The sequence below is a fragment of the Phyllostomus hastatus genome, unplaced genomic scaffold, assembly GCF_019186645.2.
Source record: "Phyllostomus hastatus isolate PE091 unplaced genomic scaffold, TTU_PhHast_1.1 phas_contig_210, whole genome shotgun sequence".
NCBI classification, from domain to species: Eukaryota; Metazoa; Chordata; class Mammalia; order Chiroptera; family Phyllostomidae; genus Phyllostomus; species Phyllostomus hastatus.
In genome coordinates, this window is record NW_025333737.1 from 1,648,930 (window position 1) to 1,670,430 (window position 21,501).

A 21,501-nucleotide genomic window follows, 5' to 3' on the forward strand; every position below is an offset into this window, starting at 1 on the left:
GCAAGAGGGCTGGCCACGGAAGTGAAGGAAGTAGATGCCGGACAGGAAAATGGGTCTGAAGACTGAGGCCATGTGACCGAGGAGCCACGGAGGCAGATAAATGAGCTGGCCTCGTGTGGGAGGAAACTCCGAGCTTCTGAAGATTTCTCAGTGGGGAGGATTCAACAATGGGGTAAACGCAATAGTCAGGGACCGTGAGGCTAGAGGCAGTACGCCAAATGGGTTGTGGGGGCTGGGGGGATTCTGGCATCAGAGAAACCAGCTAAGGGGGTCTCTAACTCTGGCCTGAGATGTCCAAGGTCAGGGAGAGGCAGAGACACTTCAGGGAAAAGCGAATGTGGCAGAGCAGGAGGAAACTAGTGCTGAGCGAGTGAGGGCAGCTGCCCAGAAGGAGTAGGCCAGCCCTGAACGTGCTGCATGTAGGGTGTCACTGGACACCCACGGAGCCAGAACTTTAGCTGGACCCCAGAGGGAGAGCTTCCTGAGAAGCTAACCACGGGCCTCACAAAATGCACCAGAAAAGAGAGAAGAGGAGAAGGAAAGTGGAGAAATAAGACCAAAGCCAGGAGGGAGGAGTGCCCCAGAAACCACAGCAGAGAAGGCGACAAAGAGGATGCACACACACAGGGGTCTGGGCAGATGGACAAGTGGACAAAAGAGCAGTGTTTGGAAACAAGGTGACTTTCAGGGAAGTAGTTCCAGCGAAATGGCGGGACCCGCAGCCAGGCTGTGGAGGGTGAGCAGAGGCGGGGGCCCTAGAGGCAGGTGGCAGGTGCAGGGCACTGGCTGGGACTCTGTGACAGTGGGAAGGGGACAGGAAGATATGGCTCCCATGCATGTTCATTTTGCCCAGGAGATGGGAGGCCAGTGGATGTCAGAGGAGGATGGAGGGACATGAAGACCTGGTTAAGGGCACAGTCTCTCAGGTGTGAGGGTGGGAAGGGCAGAGACTGGACTGCAGCCCTGGCTCTGCCAAGGCTCTTCCCAGGGTGACCAGGGACACCCCCTGACTCCTCCAGCCCTCAGACGGCTGGGAAGCCCAAAGGCTCTCACCCAGCCTCACAGGTAACCTGATCACTCAATAAATCCCCCTGGTCCTGAACCTCACTGAGGATGGGCTTCCCCACACAGCACCTCAACTTTACAAACATCCTCTCAACTTCCTAATCAACCTCTGGGGCTGGGGGCATAAAACGCCACCAGATGGGAAAATCTGGTCCTCAGCGTCTGAGCAGCCCCCGGGGGGTGGGGGGGGCGTGGGGGGGGGACCAAATTCCCAGACTTCCCAGCAGAGCGCTCCCTGCTGCCCAAGAAAAGAGGCTTCTACCTTAACAACGCCGGTGTCGTGGGCACCATTGTGAACCTAGAGCCTTCATGCCCAATGCACAGGATGGATTTCCACCCTACCCCCAAACCTTCGGCCTGTGCCTGAGTGGTTTTCAGGAAGACTGGAGAAAAAACCCAGGACATGATTTTCAGGCTGAAAGTGGAGGAATACTGTCTGGCCAGTGAGGAACCCCTCCACCTCGCGCTCGCACACTCCTGGGCACCTAATCATGGGAGGAAGTTCAAATACACAGGGCCCGGGCCGGCCACAGCGCCCCACGTCAACCAACTCGACTGCGGGATCCGCACCAAAGCCCAAGCAAGGGGCAGTGGCGCGCCGCCCCAACACGGGCGGCCCCGGAGACACCCAGGACGCTCCCGCCACACGTGCGCGCCCCAGCAGGCACTGGGTAAACATCGCACTTGTTGACTCGCTCGCCCACAGGCTCACCCCAGCGCCGCCTGGTGTCCGCGGCTGCCTTTGCCGGCCCTCTCACCGCCCACTCCCCTCCCCCACTCGGCCACCCTCCCGGCCTCCACCTCGGAGCACACGCTCCCAAGAGGGCCCCTGGCCGGGCTTCTGGCCAGACGCCTAGTGCCAACCGTCCCGGGAGCCCGACCCAGGGGCTGTCCGCGCCCTGCCGGCCCGGGGCTCGCCCCCTCCCCCGGCGCAAAGAGCTCCTAGTTCTCGTCCGCCGCGCCAGGGCCGCCCTGTGCGCCCTTTTGGCCCCCGCCATGGGTTCAAACGCACTCCCCAGACCTCGGAGACTGCGCCCCGAAAGGGGAGAGGGGGTTGGCCCCACTTTAGCCGGACTTACCTGCAGGTTCGGCCCAGCCGTCCGGCGCGCACCCTGGGCTGCCCTCTGGCGGCGGCCGCGGGGACCCAGGCGGCCGCCCCGCCCCGCACCGCCCTTCTCCCACCTGGAACCTGTTGCCACCGGCTCGAGAACCCCGGCCTCTGGTCACCTGGTAGGCGGGGCCCCTCTGAGTGGATATCCTGAGCACCAAACGGGTCGCGACAGCCTCTTATAATCGGATACCAAACACCACTATCCTTTTCCCTAAGCAGCTTCAAGTCCTGACTTCCCGGCACTACAAGATCCTCAAGGCTCGTTTGTGTATTTCCTGCACTAGTCCTAAAATTGGTCATTTCTCTGAGGAGCCCGGCTTCCTTTTATTGGGGAATAGGATTAGAAACCAAGATCTGGGGGCTCAGTATTCTCTTTGCTACTGGACCCACTGGGTTTTATCATTAATGACCTACAGCAGGCCAAGTAAAGGTCTAGGTTCTGTAGTCACCTGAGGGCTTGTTAAATATGCAGAGACACGGGTTCTAGCGTCGAATCCGGAGGTGGGGCCTGGAATCACATTCAACATGTCCTCCCAAGGATTCGGATTCGCTCCAAGGTTGACCTTTCAGAAGGACCGGAAGTCCACAGTCAGAATGCCCCTAGGGGAGAATCTATATCTGTTCTCTTTCCGCACGTGCCAACCCCATCCCATGTTGCCTTTGGTTCTTTTTTGGCCCAGTGAGCACATCGGAACAAGCATGCTGCTCGTTTCTGAGCCTCGAACAACCTGAGCAGGAGCAGCCATTGGCTTCTACCTCCCTTCTGACAAAGACTCACTCCCCCGCCAAACTTTAGTGGGTTTCTCTGACACCACTTCTTGACTAGGCTTCAACCTTGGTCTATGATAACTGCAACTGTCAACACAAACGATTTTGTCCACCCCTCAACACACAGAGGCTTGAAGGAAATAATCTAACACTGTTTCTGGCAGCCTAAGGCCGCAGTGTTCCTGTGATGGCCCAGCCCCACCTCGAGTTCCTATCTGAAAACAACTCAAAGCTTTCAAAAGAATTTACCATTTGTTCCAGCCAACCTTTGCCGATAGGCCCCTGATTCCTGTATGTGCCCACATTCCTGTATTGAACCCACAACCCTGGTACATCAGGACCATGCTCTGAGCAACTAACCTACCTAGCTAGGGTTCATTCTTTCTTTTTAAAAAATTTTATTTATTTATTTATTTTAGAGAGAGGGGAAGGTAAGGAGAAAGAGAGGGAGAGAAACATCAATGTGTGGTTGCCTCTCAAGCGCCCCACACTGGGGGCCTGACCTGGCCTGCAATCCAGGCATGTGCCCAGGCCAATAATCCAACCTGTGATCCTTTGGTTCACAGGCTGGCGCTCAATCCACTGAGCCACACCAGCCAGGGCTCATTCTCCCTTTAAAAGGGCAAGTAACCTCTGCACAGATCAGAATCAAGCTTAGTTCTATACTAAAGAAGTCTCTTTCCACTACGGCAGTGGTACTGAATAGAATCTGTCTTTATCACCATTAACTAGTGTCCATCTTTGTTTTTTCTTTAACACTTTTCAGGAATGTTCCCAGTGAGAGGGAGCATTGGAGTCTCCATCTCAGAACCAACAGGCCTCTGCACTCAAAGTTAAATAGCAGCCCACAGAGGCGAGCAGGAGTGCAGTTGTTCAGCTGTCCTCCGACAAGGCTGGGATCTGGGACTTTTCCCTTGCTTAGGCAGGCAGGCAGCAGCGTAAGTCAACAAAAACTGATACAGGTAGAAACTTAGATCTTTGAATTCTGGAAATAGCCTGGAGGTATAGACACAATCAATTAGCATTCTAAAGGAAACTAAAGTCCAAAGAGAGCCCTGGATGTGTTTGCTCAGTTGCTGGAAGCATCATCCCATACGCCAAAAGTTTGCAGGTTCAATCCCTGGTCAGGACACCTAAGGAGGCAAGCGATAGATGTTTTTACCTCGCATCGATGTCTCTTTCTTCCCCTCTCACTCTCTCGAAATCAATAAGAATGTCCTTGGGTGAAGATTAAAAAAAAAAAAACATCCAAAGAGCGGCTTCTCCATCCGCACAGCACTTAATTACAGATGGCGCAGGGAAGGGGCTGTGCAAACCGAATCCGAAGTGGGCGGGTCCCAGTGTCCTGGGACTCTGAGTGTGTGGAGACCCACAGAGATGGCCCAGACGTGAGTAACCGGTCATCCCACTCAAGGAGCTCACACACCCCATGTAGTTGCTTTCTCTGCGTTATCTCACAGGCACCATTATCATCCCCATTTTGCAGCTCAAGGAACCAGGGCTCGGAACAGCTAAGCTTGCTCACCCAGGCTGTGGGGGGCCCTGAAGGAGGCCAAGGGCCTGGTGTGGGCCATTTGTCCATGGCTACCCAGTGAATGGCAGGTGTCATGTCAGTGCTCCCAGAGTCAGAGGAAGGAAAATACTTCAGGAATACCCAGGCATCTGCCACTGGGCCGGGCTGAAACTGTCGCTGGATCACTGTATTGTCGAGGCAGAGTCCTGAGGAAACCAGCCTCTGTGCTCGCAGCTGGAGCACGACCCTGACAAGGTGCCACTCTGACTGGCGTTTGCAAATTGCATGATATATTCTGAAATCTGTGTTTTCAAGGGACAGATGTCATCCCTCAGGATCAGTCAGGAGTTGAGAATGGCTCATCACTGACACTGCTCCCAAGGTCACACAGCAAATAAGTAGCAGGACTCAGGAGTCAGTCTGGCTCCTGAGTCCACACACGTGTGGGGAAGGAAGAGACTTCCCTCCACCCTCAAGGTCCTTTTGGCTAATGATCAGGTAGACATAAGACAAATTAATAAGGGAAAATGACCAAATTTAAAGATTTTATTTATTTATTTTTAGAGAGAGGGGAAGGGAGGGAGAGAAACATCAACGTGAGAAAGGAACATCAGTTGGTTGCCCCTCATATGCGCCCAGCTGGGACCAAACAACAACCCAGGCATGGGCCCCAACCAGGAATCCAACCAGGGACCTTCCGATTTGTGGAATGACACCCAGCCAACTAAGCCATGCAGGTCGAGGCAAAATGACCGACTTTAATACATATGTGTGTGTGTGGAAACCCTGTGCACATGACAGTCAGAGATGCACATGCAGGGGAGGGTCAGAGACAGAAAGGGAACATGGGCATGTGAGCCGTCCCGGGCCAGGGGTGAGGTGAGGTGCCTTGGGGGCTTCAGAGGGTCACTGCAGGGTGACAACAAAAGCAGATGTTTAGTAAGTAGAAGTTTGCCCTGCCCTGTAGTTAGGTCAAAAGAGCTTTACTCTCATAATCTGTTATTACGGTCAAGGTCCCTAATTCAAGTTCTTCTGTGTGGTTAGGGAGGGGCAGAAGTTTCTCTAGAGCCCTTGTCCAGTGCTGCCTTTGGTTTAAACAGTCCACATACCACAGAGGCGCACCTTGAGGTGTGAGCCCAGCCAGCAGTTGGGAACGTCTCATCACTGATACTGTGCCCAGGCCGTCTTGTCTGTTGGTCTGAAGTTCAAAGCAAAACAGAACAAAACGAAGTCTGACACTATATATGCACTGGAAACTATGTTGAATGTTTTTCAAATTATAGCTCATTTAATCCTTTCAACAACCCTACAATGTAAGTACTTATTATCATGACTACTTAAAAGATGAGAAAGCTGAGCACAGAAAAGTAGTTGCCCAAGGTCACACAGCAAATAAGTAGCAGAACTAGGAGTCAAATCCAAGCATTCTAGTTCCAAACCCAGGCAAGTGTGGGAAAGGAATAAACTTTCCTCTCCCCTCAAGGTTCTTTTAGCTGGGGCCTACCCGCAGAAGTGAACCCCCACAGGAGTAACCAGGACGTGATGCAGCCTGCCAGGGTGGGGTGCTGGGCGGCTGGGTGGCTGCGCACCAGAGTGCCCGCTGGGCTCCCTCGCCTGTAGGCCTTTGGTCACCCGAAGGAGTTCTGCAAGCCCCCGGCATCTTTTTTTTTTTGAAGATTTTATTTATTTATTTTTTACAGAGAGGAGAAGGGAGGGAAAGAGAAAGAGAAACATCAGTGTGTGGTTGCCTCTAGCACACCCCGGACTGCGGGCCTGGCCTGCAACCCAGGCATGTGCCCTGACTGGGAATCGAACTGGCGACCCTTTAGTTCACAGGCCAGCACAACCCACTGAGCCACGCCAGCCAGGCTGCCCCTTCACCTTCATGGTCAGTTTCTCCCTCTGGAACCCCAGCTTCTGCATGATTCAGGCCCAAGTCTTAAAGCTTTTTTTTTTAAAGATGTTATTTATTTGTTTTTAGAGAGAGGGAAAGGGAGGGATAAAGAGAGGAAGAGAAACATCAGTTGCCTCTCGTGTGTGCTTTGACCAGGGATCGAACCAGCAACCCTTTGCTTTGTGGATCTATGCCCACCAACTGAGTTACATAGGTCAGAGGTAAAAGATTTGTTTTTAAATGCTGAGAACAGGAGAAAAAGGATGAGTCCTTCAGCTAACTGGGTGGGTCAGTGGGCTCTCCCACCTTTTTCTGTGCTGTCTGCTCTGGCGGCCAACACACTAGGAAGTCCCATGGGGACCCCACCGTAAGGTGGGGAATAGGAACCATAGAAGTGAAGCCATGGCCTGTGGGAACCTGCGAGGGGAGAGAAAGGACAAAGAATCCTTATGAGTTTGCTCCGTCTGCCACGACAGGTCCCACGGACTGACGGCTTAAACTACAGAAATGTACTCATCATCGTCCTGAAAGCCAGAAGTCTGAAGTCAAGGTGCCAGAAGGGTCCGTCTCTTCTGAGGCTTAGTTCCTCGACTTGCAGACAACCACCTCCTCACCACGTCCTCGCACAGTCGTCCCTCGGTGCCTGTCTGTGGCCCTGTCTCTTCTCATAAGGACACACTGGATTAGAGCCCACCCTAATGTCCTCATTTTAACTTACTACCTCTTTACAGACCCTGCTGTAAATACAGGTACTGGGGTTAGGACTTCAACGTATGAATTTGAGAGGGACACAATTCAGTCCACCACGGGATCCTAAGGAAATGTACAGGCTGGAGTTAGGAGAGGTTTCACATTGCTAGGAGAAGATATTTTTTGACATACCAAAAAGTATGAAGAATAATGTCAAACATGGGGCGTGCGCATGTCCCCGCTGCTCAGCCCAAGAAATGGACCGTTTCCGACCCAGGGGAAGCCCTTCGCGCTGGCCTCGCTGTCCACTCCCCGCCCACTCCCCGCCCAACCTCCAGAGGTGACCTTAGCTGCGAGTGGGCGCGTCTCCATGCCCCACAGCTCTTTCCACTGTTGCTGCGTGCCCGTGCCTCCCCAGACACACACAATCCTGCCTGTGTGTGAGAGAGAGCGTGTTTTAAACTTTATGTGAATGGGGACATTCTCTGTGCTTTTTTTATTGAGAAGAAATTCACATAACATACAATTAACCATTTTAAAGTGTGTGATTCAGAGGCACTTAGTGCATTCACAACGTTGTGCAACCACCGTCTCTTTTTAGTTTCAAAACATTTTCACCACTCTGTAAGAAAACCTCACGTCCACTGAGCAGTTCCTCCCCATTGTCCCCGCTCCACTCCCTCAGCCGCCACTCTGCTCTCTGGCTGTGCATGTGCGTGTCTGCGTTCCTCTGTAACCTACTTTTCCAACCGATGCATGTTCAAGAGATACATGCATCAGTTGCCTCTCACAAGCCCCCAGATGGGGACCTGACCTGCAACCCAGGCCTGTGCCCTGACTGGGAATCGAACCGGTACTTAATCCACTGAGCCACACCAGCCAAGGCTCAATTACAATTTTTTAAAAATTCTTACTTCAGTTGATGACTTATGAAACTTCTAAATATTCATTTTCAAAAATCAGTACTATACGCATGTAGTAACAAAATTAACCACCAGAAAAGAAGATAGAATGAAAACTAAGTGTCTTTTCCTCCTTCCAAAAAGACAACCACTTTAGCCGAAGTTGGTAAAGGGGGTCAAATATAAGGGAACAGTAGACTAGACTTCAGGTGGAGAGCATGCGACAGAATACACAGATATCGAATTAAAATCTTGAACACCTGAAAATTATATAATGTTATTAACCAATGTTACTGCAATAGATTTCATTTTTCAGCTAGAAAAAATGAGAAGGGCAGATGACGAGGTACACATACCATCTTAGGCTAAACAAAGGAAAGGGGGCTCAGGGCCTCCGGGCAGGGAGGCCAGTCGCAGGAAGGTGACGGGCGAGGCCGGTGAAGGAGGGCTGTTGACTGAGGTCTGCTGCGCAGGATGAAGGCAGGGCCCTCTCTGAACTCACAGCTCTCCTCCTCCAGGTATGAGCGAGAGGACATCTGTACCAGTGGGAATTTCCTTTGTGAATGTAAACTTCATTTACAAGAGGAAAACATGTGCCCTGTTTTTAGACCTCTTCCTGCACAAAATAATCTATACGCCAAAGAGGCATATTTTGAGGTGGCCTATGCTGGTACCCTTCAGGATGAAGGCAGGCCATCTTGAAGGAGAGGGTTTCCTGGGGGAGAGAGCGGCAGGTGACCAGATGCCCTGAGCTGGGGGGAAACAGCAAGGAAGGAGTGAGGTGTGGCTGGAGGGAAGAGGAGGGGTAGGAGGTGTTAGCAAACCGTTTACACTGCTCTGCACTCTCCTGCTTCACTACTAACACTCTTGGCCTTTGTCCTGATCAGCCTAAATCAAGCTGCTTCATTCTGTTTTAGAAGCTCTTGGGTAGTCCACTGTATGAAAATGGTGCGTGTGATTTATTGAACTGGTTGTAGGGTCTTTCTTTTCTCTTTAAGATTTTATTTATTTGTTTTTTAGAGAGGGGAAGGGACAGAGAAAGAGAGGGAGACATCAATGTGTGGTTGCCTCTCATGCGCCCCCTACTGGGAACCTGGCCCGCAACCCAGGCATGTGCCCTGAATGGGAATCAAATAAGCAACCCTTTGGTTCACAGACCAGCACTCAATCCACTGAGTGAGCCACACTAGCCAGGGCTTTTTTTTCCTTGTTCTTCTAAAGTACCATGAGGTATACTGTGAAAATCAGGAAGTGATTGGAGTGGGTTTAAAAGGAGGAAAAATGAAGAACAGGCCTGTTCTTAACAGTTGCAAAGCCCAGGGCAAGAGCAGAAATGGACGCTCACGTACCATATGTCTAAATAGTAAAAGTTATAAATTAAATTGACATACTGTTAAATAAAACATACACTATCATCCTACCTTGACAAATAGACCTTCATAACAATCTGGAAGGCCAGATTTGAATTTTGAATTTCAGGCTTGCAGGGGAACTCACTTTAGAGCTGCAATATGGCTCCAGCAGCAAAGGCGTCTGGGAGATGTTGAACTCTCTGTGACTGTTGAACTTTTTCTGACTGTTTAACTCTCTGTAACCTCGCTCTTGGCTGACTACCCCAAATGCCGCCCAGAGATGAATATCATGCCCCCAGGAAGGAGGTTAACGAGGTATAGTGCGAGTAACTGCCTGATGTTATCTTTTAACTTTTCTTTCAACTTAATGATACATTGTTCTCTTGGGGGGTCCACACAACTACCTGCCATCTGGTTTTGCTATTAACCCCTGCTATTTACTGCCTTTAAAAAAGGGAACCTGTTCTGGGAGGCGTGTGGATTCTTCCCAGCCTGTCACCACTGCAAGCAGCTGCTTTGCTTGTGTAATTTCTCCTAATAAAGCTCTTATGAATTTGAATAAGGCCATGTGTCAGTTCTTCAGAATCCATCCTGAATTTGGACTTTTGGACTTCCCCCCGTCAGGCGCTCTGGAGCTCTGTGCCCAGCCCATGGCCTGCCCCGCTTTTCCGACTCCTAGCTCCATTCTGCACAGAGAAGACCTCTGAAGGCGGAGTTCTGGACACTTCAGCCAGCCTGTTGAGTTTCTGTCTATGCTGCTCTTGGCCTAGGGCTACTCGGGAAGATGAACTCAGGAGAGAGGCCCAGATGGGCCAAACTAGCAGGCTGGGGACATGTGAGCAAGAAATTGAAAGGTGCCAGGTACTCAGATTGTGGGCTAGATGTGGGGAGGTGGGAGATAGACACTGGGTGGGCAGGACCCCCGATTCTGCAGACTTCCTGTCCCTTAAGGAGGAGTACAGCTGACTCTGGGGAGTCAGAGCAGGGTTCTGCGGAGCCCAAGGTACACAGCAGGGTCCCCACTTGCCCAAGTCTAAGGCTGGTGCTGTTGAAGAGCAGACGGACGATCTGCTTTGGGGAAGAAACCAACAGCATGGAGAGAGAGGGGAGGACGGAGCAGAGAGCTGGAACCAGCAGCCCAGCCAGCTGGACAGACCCCGGCTGAACAGGCGGCAGGAAGAGGTGCCTACATCAGCGGTGGACCAAAGGGGGAACTTGAATCTTAGAGAGAAGGAAACCTCAGCTCTTACCTGCTCAGAACAATAACATCTAATTAGACCACAGGGACGGAGTTTCAACAAGGAAGATACAACAAATGGTGAAGATACTATGATCTCTTCTGCTGGTCAAGGAACATGACTGTAAAGTTGGCTGCTCTCCTGGCAAGTCTGGTAGCACTGGGGATGCAGATTCCAGGCCCAGCTAGGCAGCTCATGAGAATTAAGAGGCTGAACAAGTCACTCCCCATCTCTCTGTTTCCTCATCTGTCCAATAGGGCTATTCTTGTCCAATCTCCTTCTACTGGCAAGAGATTTTATTCCTTGGCTGGATATGAAGTTTCTCTTTCAAAGCTGACTGGTTAACTCAGCAAAACCTCAATGCAACCTTCACTAAAATTGGGAAGAGAAATGGTCAAGCTCCCTCCTGTCAGATGAGCATCCAGGCAAGGAGGACAGGCTGCGAGGAGACGCAGGCTGGCCTCTCTTGGCGAGGGTGGGGAGGGACCGCCAGCACCTGTCTGTAAGCACAGAGTGAGCAGGGAACGACATCTGGAAAGTAAACTCTCGCCATCCCCACTAGTAGGTGGCCATTTGCACAGAGGACTTGTGTCATCTACATTTCACCTAGCTCCTAGGGACAGAAGCAGACAGGCAAGGGACAGGTTCCAAGGGCTCACTATATGCAGGCTGTGCTGGACACATCACTGGAGGAGAGGTCCGAGGACACACAGAACAGAAGGGGCCTTTACAGAGTAATGTGAGCGCATGTGCATGTGGGGGTTTCAACTCTAGTGACTGCTCTAACTGAGTATAAGAGCGCCAAACTTTATAGATCTGATGGAACCGCCACCAAAATTGCAGCAGGCTATTTGGAAGGAATAAATAAGATTTTTAAAAAAATGTATATGGAAAAGCAAGGGCTCTAGAATAGTCCAAACAATCATCAAAATGGTCAAAGGTGGTGAACTGACACTACCTTAGATCTAGGCTTCCTTACTACAAAGCTCCAATGACCAGGTTGGTGGGTGCTGGTATAAGGAAAGACAGATAGACCAAGGGTGAACAGAATCAAGCCCAGAAATAGAGTTCTGTATAGAGTTCACATCTATACAATTCATTGATTTTCTACAAAAGTGACAAGTTAAGATAATAGAAAAAGTGACGTTTTCTCAATGAAACTTGCTAGAACAACTAGAAATCCTTTGGGAAAAAACTGAATCTTGACCTCTCTATGACTTTATTCACAAAATTAATTTGAGATGGATCATATATCTAACCTAAAACCTCAGAACCATACGGCTTCTTAAAGATAACAGAAGACTACCTTTGCGATGGAGGAGTAGGGAAAGATCACCTTGGGCAAGTGGAATGGGGAAACTGAAACAAGACAATTAAACAAGGCCAAACAGTTTGAGCAACTTACAGCCAGCTGGTGAATCAAAGGCCATATCTCCCCTGACCAAGGACACTTGAGAGAAAGGTTTCATGCCCTTCCTCCCTAACCAAAGAATACATAGCATAAATCTCCCTGGTCCGGGAAATAGAGAACAGAGACCCAATTATTGTCATCTGTGCCAACTAAACCCAAGGACAGATAAAGTCAGGGGAACAAATAACAAAAACTCCATTAAGCCAAACAGACCCAAGATAAAAGTAACAGTCTAGCAGACCAAAAGAATAAGCCCAAACACTCCCCTAAGATTCTCACCCACAGAAGAGAGATAAAAAGCCTTCAGGACAGAGACTCAGTGCAGGCTCTCCCTAGAGCATGCCCATGCCCCTTCCCAGGGATGAACATTTAACTTCTTTCTAAACTCTACAGGTCCCCATGAGACTTACAACCAGGGGAGCAGCAGGCAGCAGCTGCTCATCCTGTGCTAAACCCCTGACCCTGTTTCCAAGGACCCCTTTCCTTTGACCTCCCCGGGAGCTGACAGCAGCCCCGCCTGGGCTCACTCCTTTCCTGTAACATTTCTAGAGAGACAAAGCAGAGTACCACCTTGACTCTCCCCTGCTGCTTCTTCCACTGTAAGCTTTCCTTTGTTTTACCGTCCCCAGCTTTAATAAATGTACTCTCAAAATCATCTGGACTCGAGTTGTGAAATCTTTCCTACATGAAGTCAAGAATGCACACCATGCGGGCTTGGCCTGAGGCAGGCTCAGTCTAGGCTGGTCCCTGTCCAGTAACAAGACTATGGCTAGATGTGGAAAAGTAGAGGCTGGAGCAGCTGGGGGCATCTCCCTCCTCCTTCACAAAGCCTTGGGGTCTCTCCATGTGGTGTAGTTCGGGCTTCCTTACAGCATAACGGCCTCAGGGTACTTAGCCTTCTTACCAGGAGGCACAGGTCTCCAGGAGCAAGGCTAACAAAGTAGATACTACACTACCTTTTATGACCTAGCCTAAGAAGTCACAGTGTCACCTTCACCACATACTATTTCTTACAGGTGAGTCAAGCAACCCACTCAGATTTAAGGGAGTGGAATGAGACTCTGTCTCATGATGTGGAAGTGGCACAAATCTAGAACAGATTGGGATGAGACGTTATTGCAGCCGTTTTTGGAAACTATAATCTGTGATGAATAAACCTGGAAAGAAAAGCAGGTGACAGAGTATACCAGACTTTGTAAGCCATGCTGAAGTTCAATTTTAATATGAATTGTGATGGGGACCCATTGGAAGATTTTAATCAAGAGAGTGAAATGATCCAATTGTTTTTAAAAATTAATTTTACCAGATGTGTAGATAAAGAATTGGTGGGGAGAGTTTGGAAGTAGAGACGGTTAGGAGGGGTGTCCAGAAGTTCAAGGGCCAGATGCGGCGGTCAGCCCTAGCCTCGGGGAGGGCACAGGGCGAGAGTGGGGGCAGGAAGGCCAGCAGGGTTCTGGTCGGTCCTGCTGTTTTGTTCACTGAGATGGAAAACAATGCAGAAGAAAGTTTGTTTTGCACATGTCAGGCTTGAAAGGCCAGGGTAGATGTACGTACGAGACTGGAACTCAGCAGATAAAAGTTTAGGCGAGAACAAACAGCATTTTAAAAGGCACAGGAGTATACCAGATACGTGTTAGCTCGAGTATCAACAATCTCTCTACTTTTCCCCTACACACCGCTGATCCCGCCAAGGGCGCGGGCCCAAGCACGCATGCGCACACCTACTCCTCCGGCGGCACCTGGGCGGAAGCCCCCTGATTGCGCACGCGCGCTGGCGCAGCGTGGCGGTCGCCAAGGAGACGCGTGGCCCAGGGCAAGCACTCAGCTCCTGGAGCCCCCGGCTAGGCGGCAGCGGGTGGTGGGCTGCCCCTCGCGCAGGTGGCGTTCCCCTGGGGGGATGGACCACTTCGGTGGGGCCGTGGCGTCCGGGTACCGCGAGGGCGCGGAGGACAGGGAGGAGGAGCTAGAGGGCTGCACGGCAGGCACAAAGGGATCCAAACTGCCTCCCATCTGCAGCGCCCCAGAGCCCACCAAACGGAAGGTGAAGAAGAAAAAGAAGAAGAAAAAGACTGAGGGGTCGGGCAAGGGGGACGGTAAGAGGAATAGCTAGTAGTGCATAAGCCTCCGCTTCCGTACCTGAGTCTTTTTCCTGAGGTCACCTACCCCTGTCCCTCACAGAGACCCCCCCATCTACCTGGGGACCACAAAAAGAAACTAATCAGTCCCAAATAGAGATCCACCCGCCCCCCACCCCCACACACACCAATTATTGCTGCACAGGGATGCCTCCCACCCCTGCTCATAAAGACCAGTGGTGTCCACAGAGACCCCAAATTGAAAATTCTCGATATCCATGGAGGCCTTCTACCCCAGACAGAAACCCCAGATACCCAGCGTTATTTCCACGGAGCCTGCCAACCCCACACAACACCTCAACTTTACAGACACCCTCTCAGCGTCCTAATCCCTCAACGGAATCGCGATCCTAAACATCCATACCTTCCCCACAGGAGTCTCAAGCCCTTCCTCTTATCATCACACGGACTTTCCCCAGGCCAGAGACACCAGGGCACTAGAGGCAGACACTCCAAACACAGACATACAGGCTTCTGCCTAGAGACGCTCCTCACCCCCTCATTTTTCAAGGGTACCTGGCCTCTGGGTGTTATGTAGACACCCAGTTAATGCGTATGAAGTAGTATCCTCCCTGCATAGACTGTCGTCCCCCAACCCTGTCCTCCCAGGCCAGCCTTCGGCTGCACACACACCACCACATCAATCACTGCTGCATACTTTTACAACCCCAAACATCCTCAGCAACGCCCCCTTATGTCAATATAACCACAAAATAAGACTGAGGTACAGCCTACAGCCCTGGCCTGGTAGCTCAGTTGGTTAGAGCTTCGTTCCAATGCACCAAGGTTGTGGGTTTTATCCCAGGTCAGGGCACATAGAAGAGTCAGCCAATGAATGCATAAATAAGTGGGACAACGAATTGATGTTTCTCTCTCCCTCTCTTCCTCTTTCACACTGACATGCACAGACACCCCCCCCCCCCAACAGTTCCTGTACACATACAACTATCTGCATGCAGCTTCTCACTCCAGTCTCTCTCAAGGACACGTTGGACCCACACATACCAACACCTGCCACAAACGCACAGAGTGCCTGCATCTCACTGATCTCCTCTTATAGAACCTCTAGATTTCTTGACAAAGGCACCAATCACCTACTTTATGGAGACAGAATAACAGTGATGCAGAGTGATGCACCTGCCCATGAGTGCTAAGTCTCCACTATCACCTGTGTGGTCCCTCCTCCAGGGCTGTGGCTGTCAGTGACTGACTCTGGCACAGCATCCCTGACCTCCAGTGTGGCTAGTCCTGGGTTCAAGTTCCTGGGCCCTGATCCCTGTGTGCAGAACTGGTACCCTTGGCAAGCTGGAGGCAGAAGGAGTGTGGCAGCCTTTCCTGTGTCAACCTTGAGTTTTGGGGAAGGAGGCAATAGGAAGATTATAATTACTTCTTCAGGTGGAATCATAATAAGAAGGCAAGAAATCAGTTCTGGAGTTTAGGTCAAAGAGCCCTGTGTGTGTCTGCAAAACCAAATTAGGAAATGTATTGTCTTTTTGGCTTAGCTTCTGACTCTAGAAATTACAGTGGTGTGTGCCTCATGCTGTCAGTGGGACACTCCAAATGTTTTTCAGGGAGTAGAAAGGTATAGGAATATTGAAAGAGGGTTTTTTTCTTATTTTTTTCTCTTTTTTGGGGGGGGGATTTCTCTTTCCCCCCCAAAGAAGAATAAGCTGATGAAAGAACAACCTACAGTTTTTATGTGCATGTTATATAATTCAGGAATTCTATTAATTTAAAAAAAAATCGAGTACAAGCCACACAGCAGTATTTCCTGGCTTGGCATAATGTTGCTTTCCACAATCGGACATGGGAAGTTTTTCTGTTGTTCTTCGTTTCTTTCATCATAAGGAAGTCTGGACTGGGGGCAGAGAGTCACGGGCTCTGGAACTGGGACGCGTCTCGGTGAGCGCGTGGAGAGTGAAGTGGGGGGCAGCGTGGCACGGTGGAAGGAACTAGGAGTCAGGCCTGCATTCAGATCTGGGCCCTGTCACTGGCCGTGTGACACTGGCAAGTTACTTGGACTTTTGGAGTCTCAGTTCCCTCTCTTGGAAAGTAGAGCTGGTAGTCTTTACCCAGAGGACCTGGCTCACATAGTACGTGCTCAGCAAACGGTTTCATCCTCCCCAGAACGACTTTACCGAAAGCAGATAGCCAGTGGGCGTGCACGAGGCTGGTGGGCTTGGCCACCTGAGCCCTAGATAAGGAGGGGCCCCACCCCCTTTTAGCTTTGGTGAGTTTGACACCGTTCCTGAGCAGGAAGGGGGCAGACATCACCACAAATGCTAACACTGCTCATCTGCTCAGCAGATAAACAGCAGAGCCGAAGCCTGAAGACTCAGCAGCTGTCTCCATCTTTGCACTCCGTCTTAAACCCCAGCAAGCGTGATGGCCCGAGGCAAGAGCACAGACAGGACAAAGAGCAAAGCAAGCTCACCCCTTCTTTCTTCCCTTCTGTAAGTCTCCCCTACTTGGCAGAAATAGAAGAGACCCTTTCAAGCCAGATCAATGAGAGTCTGCGCTGGGATGGAATTCTCGCCGACCCAGAGGCAGAAAAAGAAAGGATTCGCATATACAAGCAGAACCGGAGGAAGCGGTACCGGATTTTGGCCCTCAAGAGCTTCCACTCGGACCCCTGTGCCCAGGAGATGCCCAAGAACCTGGCCTGGCTCTCGGATCAAAACGGCGGCAGCAGGAGCGGGCAGCCCTCGGTCAAAGCCGGCTGCCCCAGTCCCTGCTTTGAAGGCAACTTTACTCCGAAGCTCCCACACCGTGATTTAGCCACGGCTCTGCCAGAGTGAAAATCCACCCCTGATACCGACAAGCTTATCTGTTATCCTCACCACCAGCTTATGTGTTGGAAAAGAAGAAGAAAAGGAAGCCAGACCGGCATCTGAAGGAAGCAGACGTCCGCTGCGTGGGGGAGGCTGACCTCCCCCTTCTCCAGCTGCCCTCGCTGGCCCCGGGACGCGGCAGTTTCTTAACATAAGCAACTCAATGAACAGAGTTCTCTTCAGAATTCCTTTTTCTCAAATAAGCTGGCATCGCTGTTACTTAATTTCTTATCACAGTTAGATGTCCATAACCGCCCCCCCCCAAAAGAAAGTGTGTAGATTATATCAATTCTAAATCTTAAGTGAATTTCACAGGTAAAACCCCACACACAGCATGCTTCTGTGGGCTCAAAGAAAACACTCCAGATATCCTGGAGATTTTTTTTCTTTTAATGAAATATACTCCCTGCCTTTATGTGGTCTTCAAAATAAGTGCGTTCCAGAACCTCATTCCTGGGAGGTTATGAGAAGTCTCAAAAGGAATATTTCTTCTCTTGGAAACATGACCCTCCCCTAACCCCCCAAAATGTCATTTCAAGCAAAGTTTTGGAGCATCAAAGAGGCCTTACTCTACTATTTGTCCCAAGTTAATGTATTTTCTTCCCTTCCCCAAATATTTACCGAGCGAGGGCCCATGTTATCTTAGTTTGTGTTCTCCCAGAAGCAGACCCTGAGGGAAGGATTCCCAGGCAAGGAGATTATTTGGGAGGTGGAAGAAAGATCAGCAAAGAGGACAAGGGGGAAGGGGAGACCGCCAATCCGGGGACACTATTAGACCGGCTAGGAGCTGGGCAGCTGGAGCTCAATCCCCCAGCGAAACACAGGCGGGATTCTCCTGCCTGCCTTTGGGGGGCTGTGGGCCGGGGCGGGGCAGGGGGTGGGTTCATTTCCTGGCGTTGCCAGCCTGCCCACACGTGGGCCTACAAGCCCATCTCTGTTGCGGGGAATCACCCTCAGACACACAGGCAGACCAAAGGTCCAAGAGATGGTGTGACGGCGTGGAGAAGGCCCCAGCCAGGGCAGGGCCTGAGAGGGACAGGGTGGAGGTCTAAGATGAGGTCCCTGCCTTCCAAGGAGTTAAAGACACGCAGGATACTAGGAGCAGTCACGCGTCAATACAAAACACCATAGACGGCTTGCTTGACAGTTAAGTGAAAGTGGTTATCCTGCCCAGCTGGCCCCCAGCTGGCCCCCAGCTGACGGGGCAACCCTCTTCTCGAGCTTCCTTGAAAGGCCAGTTACAGAGTATTCACATTTTGGCCATTGCACCCTGGCAAAATAATAGTGAAAGGACTTTTGGAAGAGCCCTGTCCCCCCTCCCTAGAATGGCTAGTGGCCACGCATGGGAGGGTCCCTGAAGCAGACAGGCATGGCCCTCCTTGCTTTCCAGCTTCAGGAGTACCTGTGGGATCAAGGATCAAGGATCAAGGAACAGGGACTTCGGACTTTGGTGTGGCTCCCGGGCGGGGGCAGTGCGGGGGGGGGGGTGCAGAAACGTGCCACAGAACCTCGCCCAGTGCCCAGGGCTCTGGGTGAAGACAACAGAGGGTGGGGCAGCTGAGCTGGCAACACCCCTGCGCTCTGATCGACCTCCTTAGTGGCTGCGGGTGCAGAGCATGGAGGGGTCCGGGGGCACACCAGCTTCAGGATTCCGCTCGGTCACTCTGTTGTCTTCCACTGGGGACAGGGGCGGGGGGCCTGGCCTGTGCTCACCTTGCTGCCAGGAGATTCCTGGGATAGGGGTTAATTTGACACCAGAGCTGAACTTATCTCTTTCCCACCATATGCTAGCTGTGTGACCTCAGGCAAATTGCTTAACTTCTCTGAGCTTTAGTTACCATATCTGGAAACCAGGATGCAAGTATCTATCTCATTGTCATGAGAACCAAATGCAGTAATTACATAGTAAGTCATATAGCAGATAGTGCCCAGCCCCAGGCAGAAGCACTCTGTTGTAAGAGTGTGCAGCAATGGTATTTCAGATTGGGGTAGCCACCCCGCCACTGGAGAGACTGTTCTGGTGATGGTGTAGAGCTCACCTTATTGAAGGGCGAGCATCGCAAAGAAACGTGCCTTCCACGGCTGGTACACCACAGAACAAATCACAGGGGTCTGGGGCAAGAGAGAACATAGGAGGAACGAAGCAAAGGTCTTCAAGCCCAGTGTTCTGGGGAGGGGGCTTTGGGTTAAACCAGAAAGTGCCTACTTGTAGCCTGCAGGCAAATGCGAGCCTGTGCTGAGGACACAGAGGAAGTGCATGGGGGGCAATGTTTCCTCAAGCCCAGAAGTGGCTCCAAGTCAAACCACCACTGGGTTAGAAGTTATCAGTTTCTACCTCACATATGCTAGGCTGTATCATCGAAGTTTTCTCTTCCCTTCCAATGGCAGGGAAGAGAAAACCCATCAAGTACTGGCTTGCTGACAAAGAGTGACAGATTCATAATGCCCACAGTCCAGGGTGACTATGGCTTCAGGCATGGCTGGATCCAGGAGGTCACACTGGGTCATCAAGATTTGTCCCTTTCTCCATATCTCGCTCCTGCCTCCTCTGTGTCAGCTTCATGTTCATGCAGGTTCTAGTAACAGGATTGTGAAGATGGCAGTGACACTCCTGTCATTCTTTGAAGAGACGAGAGGCACTCCAGTGTCCCTATCTAGTGCCCATCCCAACCCCAGAGAAGGTCTCTGTCCTGGCACGGGTCATATAGCCATCACTGGGCTGATCACAGTGGCCAAGGACATGGAGTGTTTGTTGCACAGACCTAGCATATGGAGGGGAAGTGGAGGAGTTGGGACCATCCCCCTGGACATGGGTACCTAATAGACTGTCATAGAATCTATGTAGAAGCAACAAAGAATGCAAAGCAATTCCTGAAATCAAAGCCAAGTAGACAGATTTGTCCATTCCCCTCCAGATGAAGCATTATTTGTTCTTAAAGGACTCTGAGTGGGGGTCATGGGGTGGGTTGCATAGCATGAGTTCATCGCAGCCAGCGTGGACTGCATGCCAAGCAGCCCTCAGGAACCTGGTAACTAAAGATGAATAGTGTTCTGGAGCCGTGGACCCATGAGCTGCTTTGGCACTGACTGCATCAGCCACCGAGCACTGTTTGGTGGTAATAATTGGGTTTTTGTTTTGCACCCGGTTTTGGAGGAGCCTAGTGGGTGGGTTTCAGCCTTTAGGGCTGGCCACAGAGCTGGAATGCGCCCATGTGACCAGCTCACTGTAAGACATTCCCACCATGAGTAGACTTTGAGCTTCCAACCAGTAGCAGTGGCAGACTTGGGGACAGTGTGCTCCTGTGTGAGCCTCGTGAATGTCCACCTTGGACACTGCAGGAGGACAAATTCCAGCGGTATGACAGCTTCTGTGGGCATTGGTGTGGCCACTGTTGCCATGACCTCTGCCTCCCAGCTTTGACGCCCTCCCCTTGAGCAGGGGCTGAACCTACTGACTCAGGTGAACAGGAGCATGGCAAACACGATGGGGTGCCGCTTCCGAGACGAAGTCATGAGAAGTGACTGTGTCTGGGGAAGGAGGGAAGAATCAGTCGGGGGAACGCGGGTGGAGGGAGGATGAAGCCGTCCTGCGTGGTGCTGTCACGGCGGACAAGTGTCATCACACATCTGTCCAGACCCACAGAGCGGACACGGGGAGTGACCCCTAGACCATGGACTGTAGTTAATGTGACGTGTCGGCACTGGCGCCCCAGCTGTAACAGGTGCGCCCCATCAGTGCGAGACGTGGATAACGGGAAACGGGGAGAGCGTCGAAGAGGTACATGGGAAACTTTGGTCGTTTCTGCTAATTTTTTCTGCCCTCAACTGCCCTCAATGTTTATTAATTAAAGAAAGACAGAGACATTAATTAAATGGAGAGGCTTCCATTTGGCGCATGCTCTTCTTGTCTCTTCCCCCAGCAGGCTCTCTCCCTGGGGGCCACCTACAGAAAGGCCCGTGCGCGGCAAGAAGCTGATGTCTCCCGCCAACAGCCAGTGAGTTCCTGCAACGTGCAGCAGCCCCGGGGCGGGGGGGGAGCTTGGGAGCAGGTCCACCCCATGAAGCCTTGAGAGGACCACAGCCCCGAGTGCCGCTTGGCTGCCACCTGTGAGAGAGACTGAACAAGGCGTCCTGCTAGGCTGCACCCACATTCCTGACCCATGATACCTGTGAGATTAGTAAATTGTTCTAAGCCACTAAATGTTGGGGTGATTTTGTTACACAGCAAGCAACAGCTAACCTACAGTCGGCCTCTTCCCTCGCCGCCGTCAGCTGTGCCCCTCAGCGAGGGGCTTCGCCCTTGACCCGAGGAGTGGGAAACCGCTAACCCAGCCTTCTCACCAGAAGCCACGTGTCGCCCGGGCCCCATGGACACCCATCGCCAGGGCTCACAGGAGGTCTGAACTGATTTCCAGAAGTGATGCCGTGCCCTGCGGGGTGGGGAGGCTGCTGGGGGTTTGAGTGCTAGACAAGACTGCGTGACTTCTACTTGCGATGCTTCCTACGCACTGCTGTAGAGAGCCGTTTGTGTTACGTTTTCAGAGTACATGCTTTGTGTCGGCTGTCTGCCTTGTAACCACAATGTGTCAGG

The 21,501-nt window shown here is 51.5% G+C and overlaps 2 protein-coding genes across 3 annotated transcripts in view; one reads left to right on the forward strand and one right to left on the reverse strand.

Annotated features, from left to right (window-relative positions):
* RPH3AL (rabphilin 3A like (without C2 domains)) overlaps nucleotides 1–2,221 on the reverse strand; it is a 140,073-nt gene extending 137,852 nt beyond the window's left edge. For both annotated transcript variants that reach the window (XM_045835791.1, XM_045835786.1), the window contains exon 1: nucleotides 2,145–2,221. The gene's annotated coding sequence lies outside the window, so the exon portion shown is untranslated. The remainder of the gene's footprint in view (nucleotides 1–2,144) is intronic.
* Nucleotides 707–17,113, forward strand: CUNH17orf97 (chromosome unknown C17orf97 homolog). The gene is given in 5 exon segments (XM_045836014.1): nucleotides 707–736; nucleotides 2,151–2,295; nucleotides 13,637–13,831; nucleotides 13,834–14,037; nucleotides 16,387–17,113. Coding segments are annotated over 5 exon segments (1,065 nt in total). The 3' UTR covers nucleotides 16,878–17,113.
* Nucleotides 17,114–21,501: the final 4,388 nt, after the last annotated feature.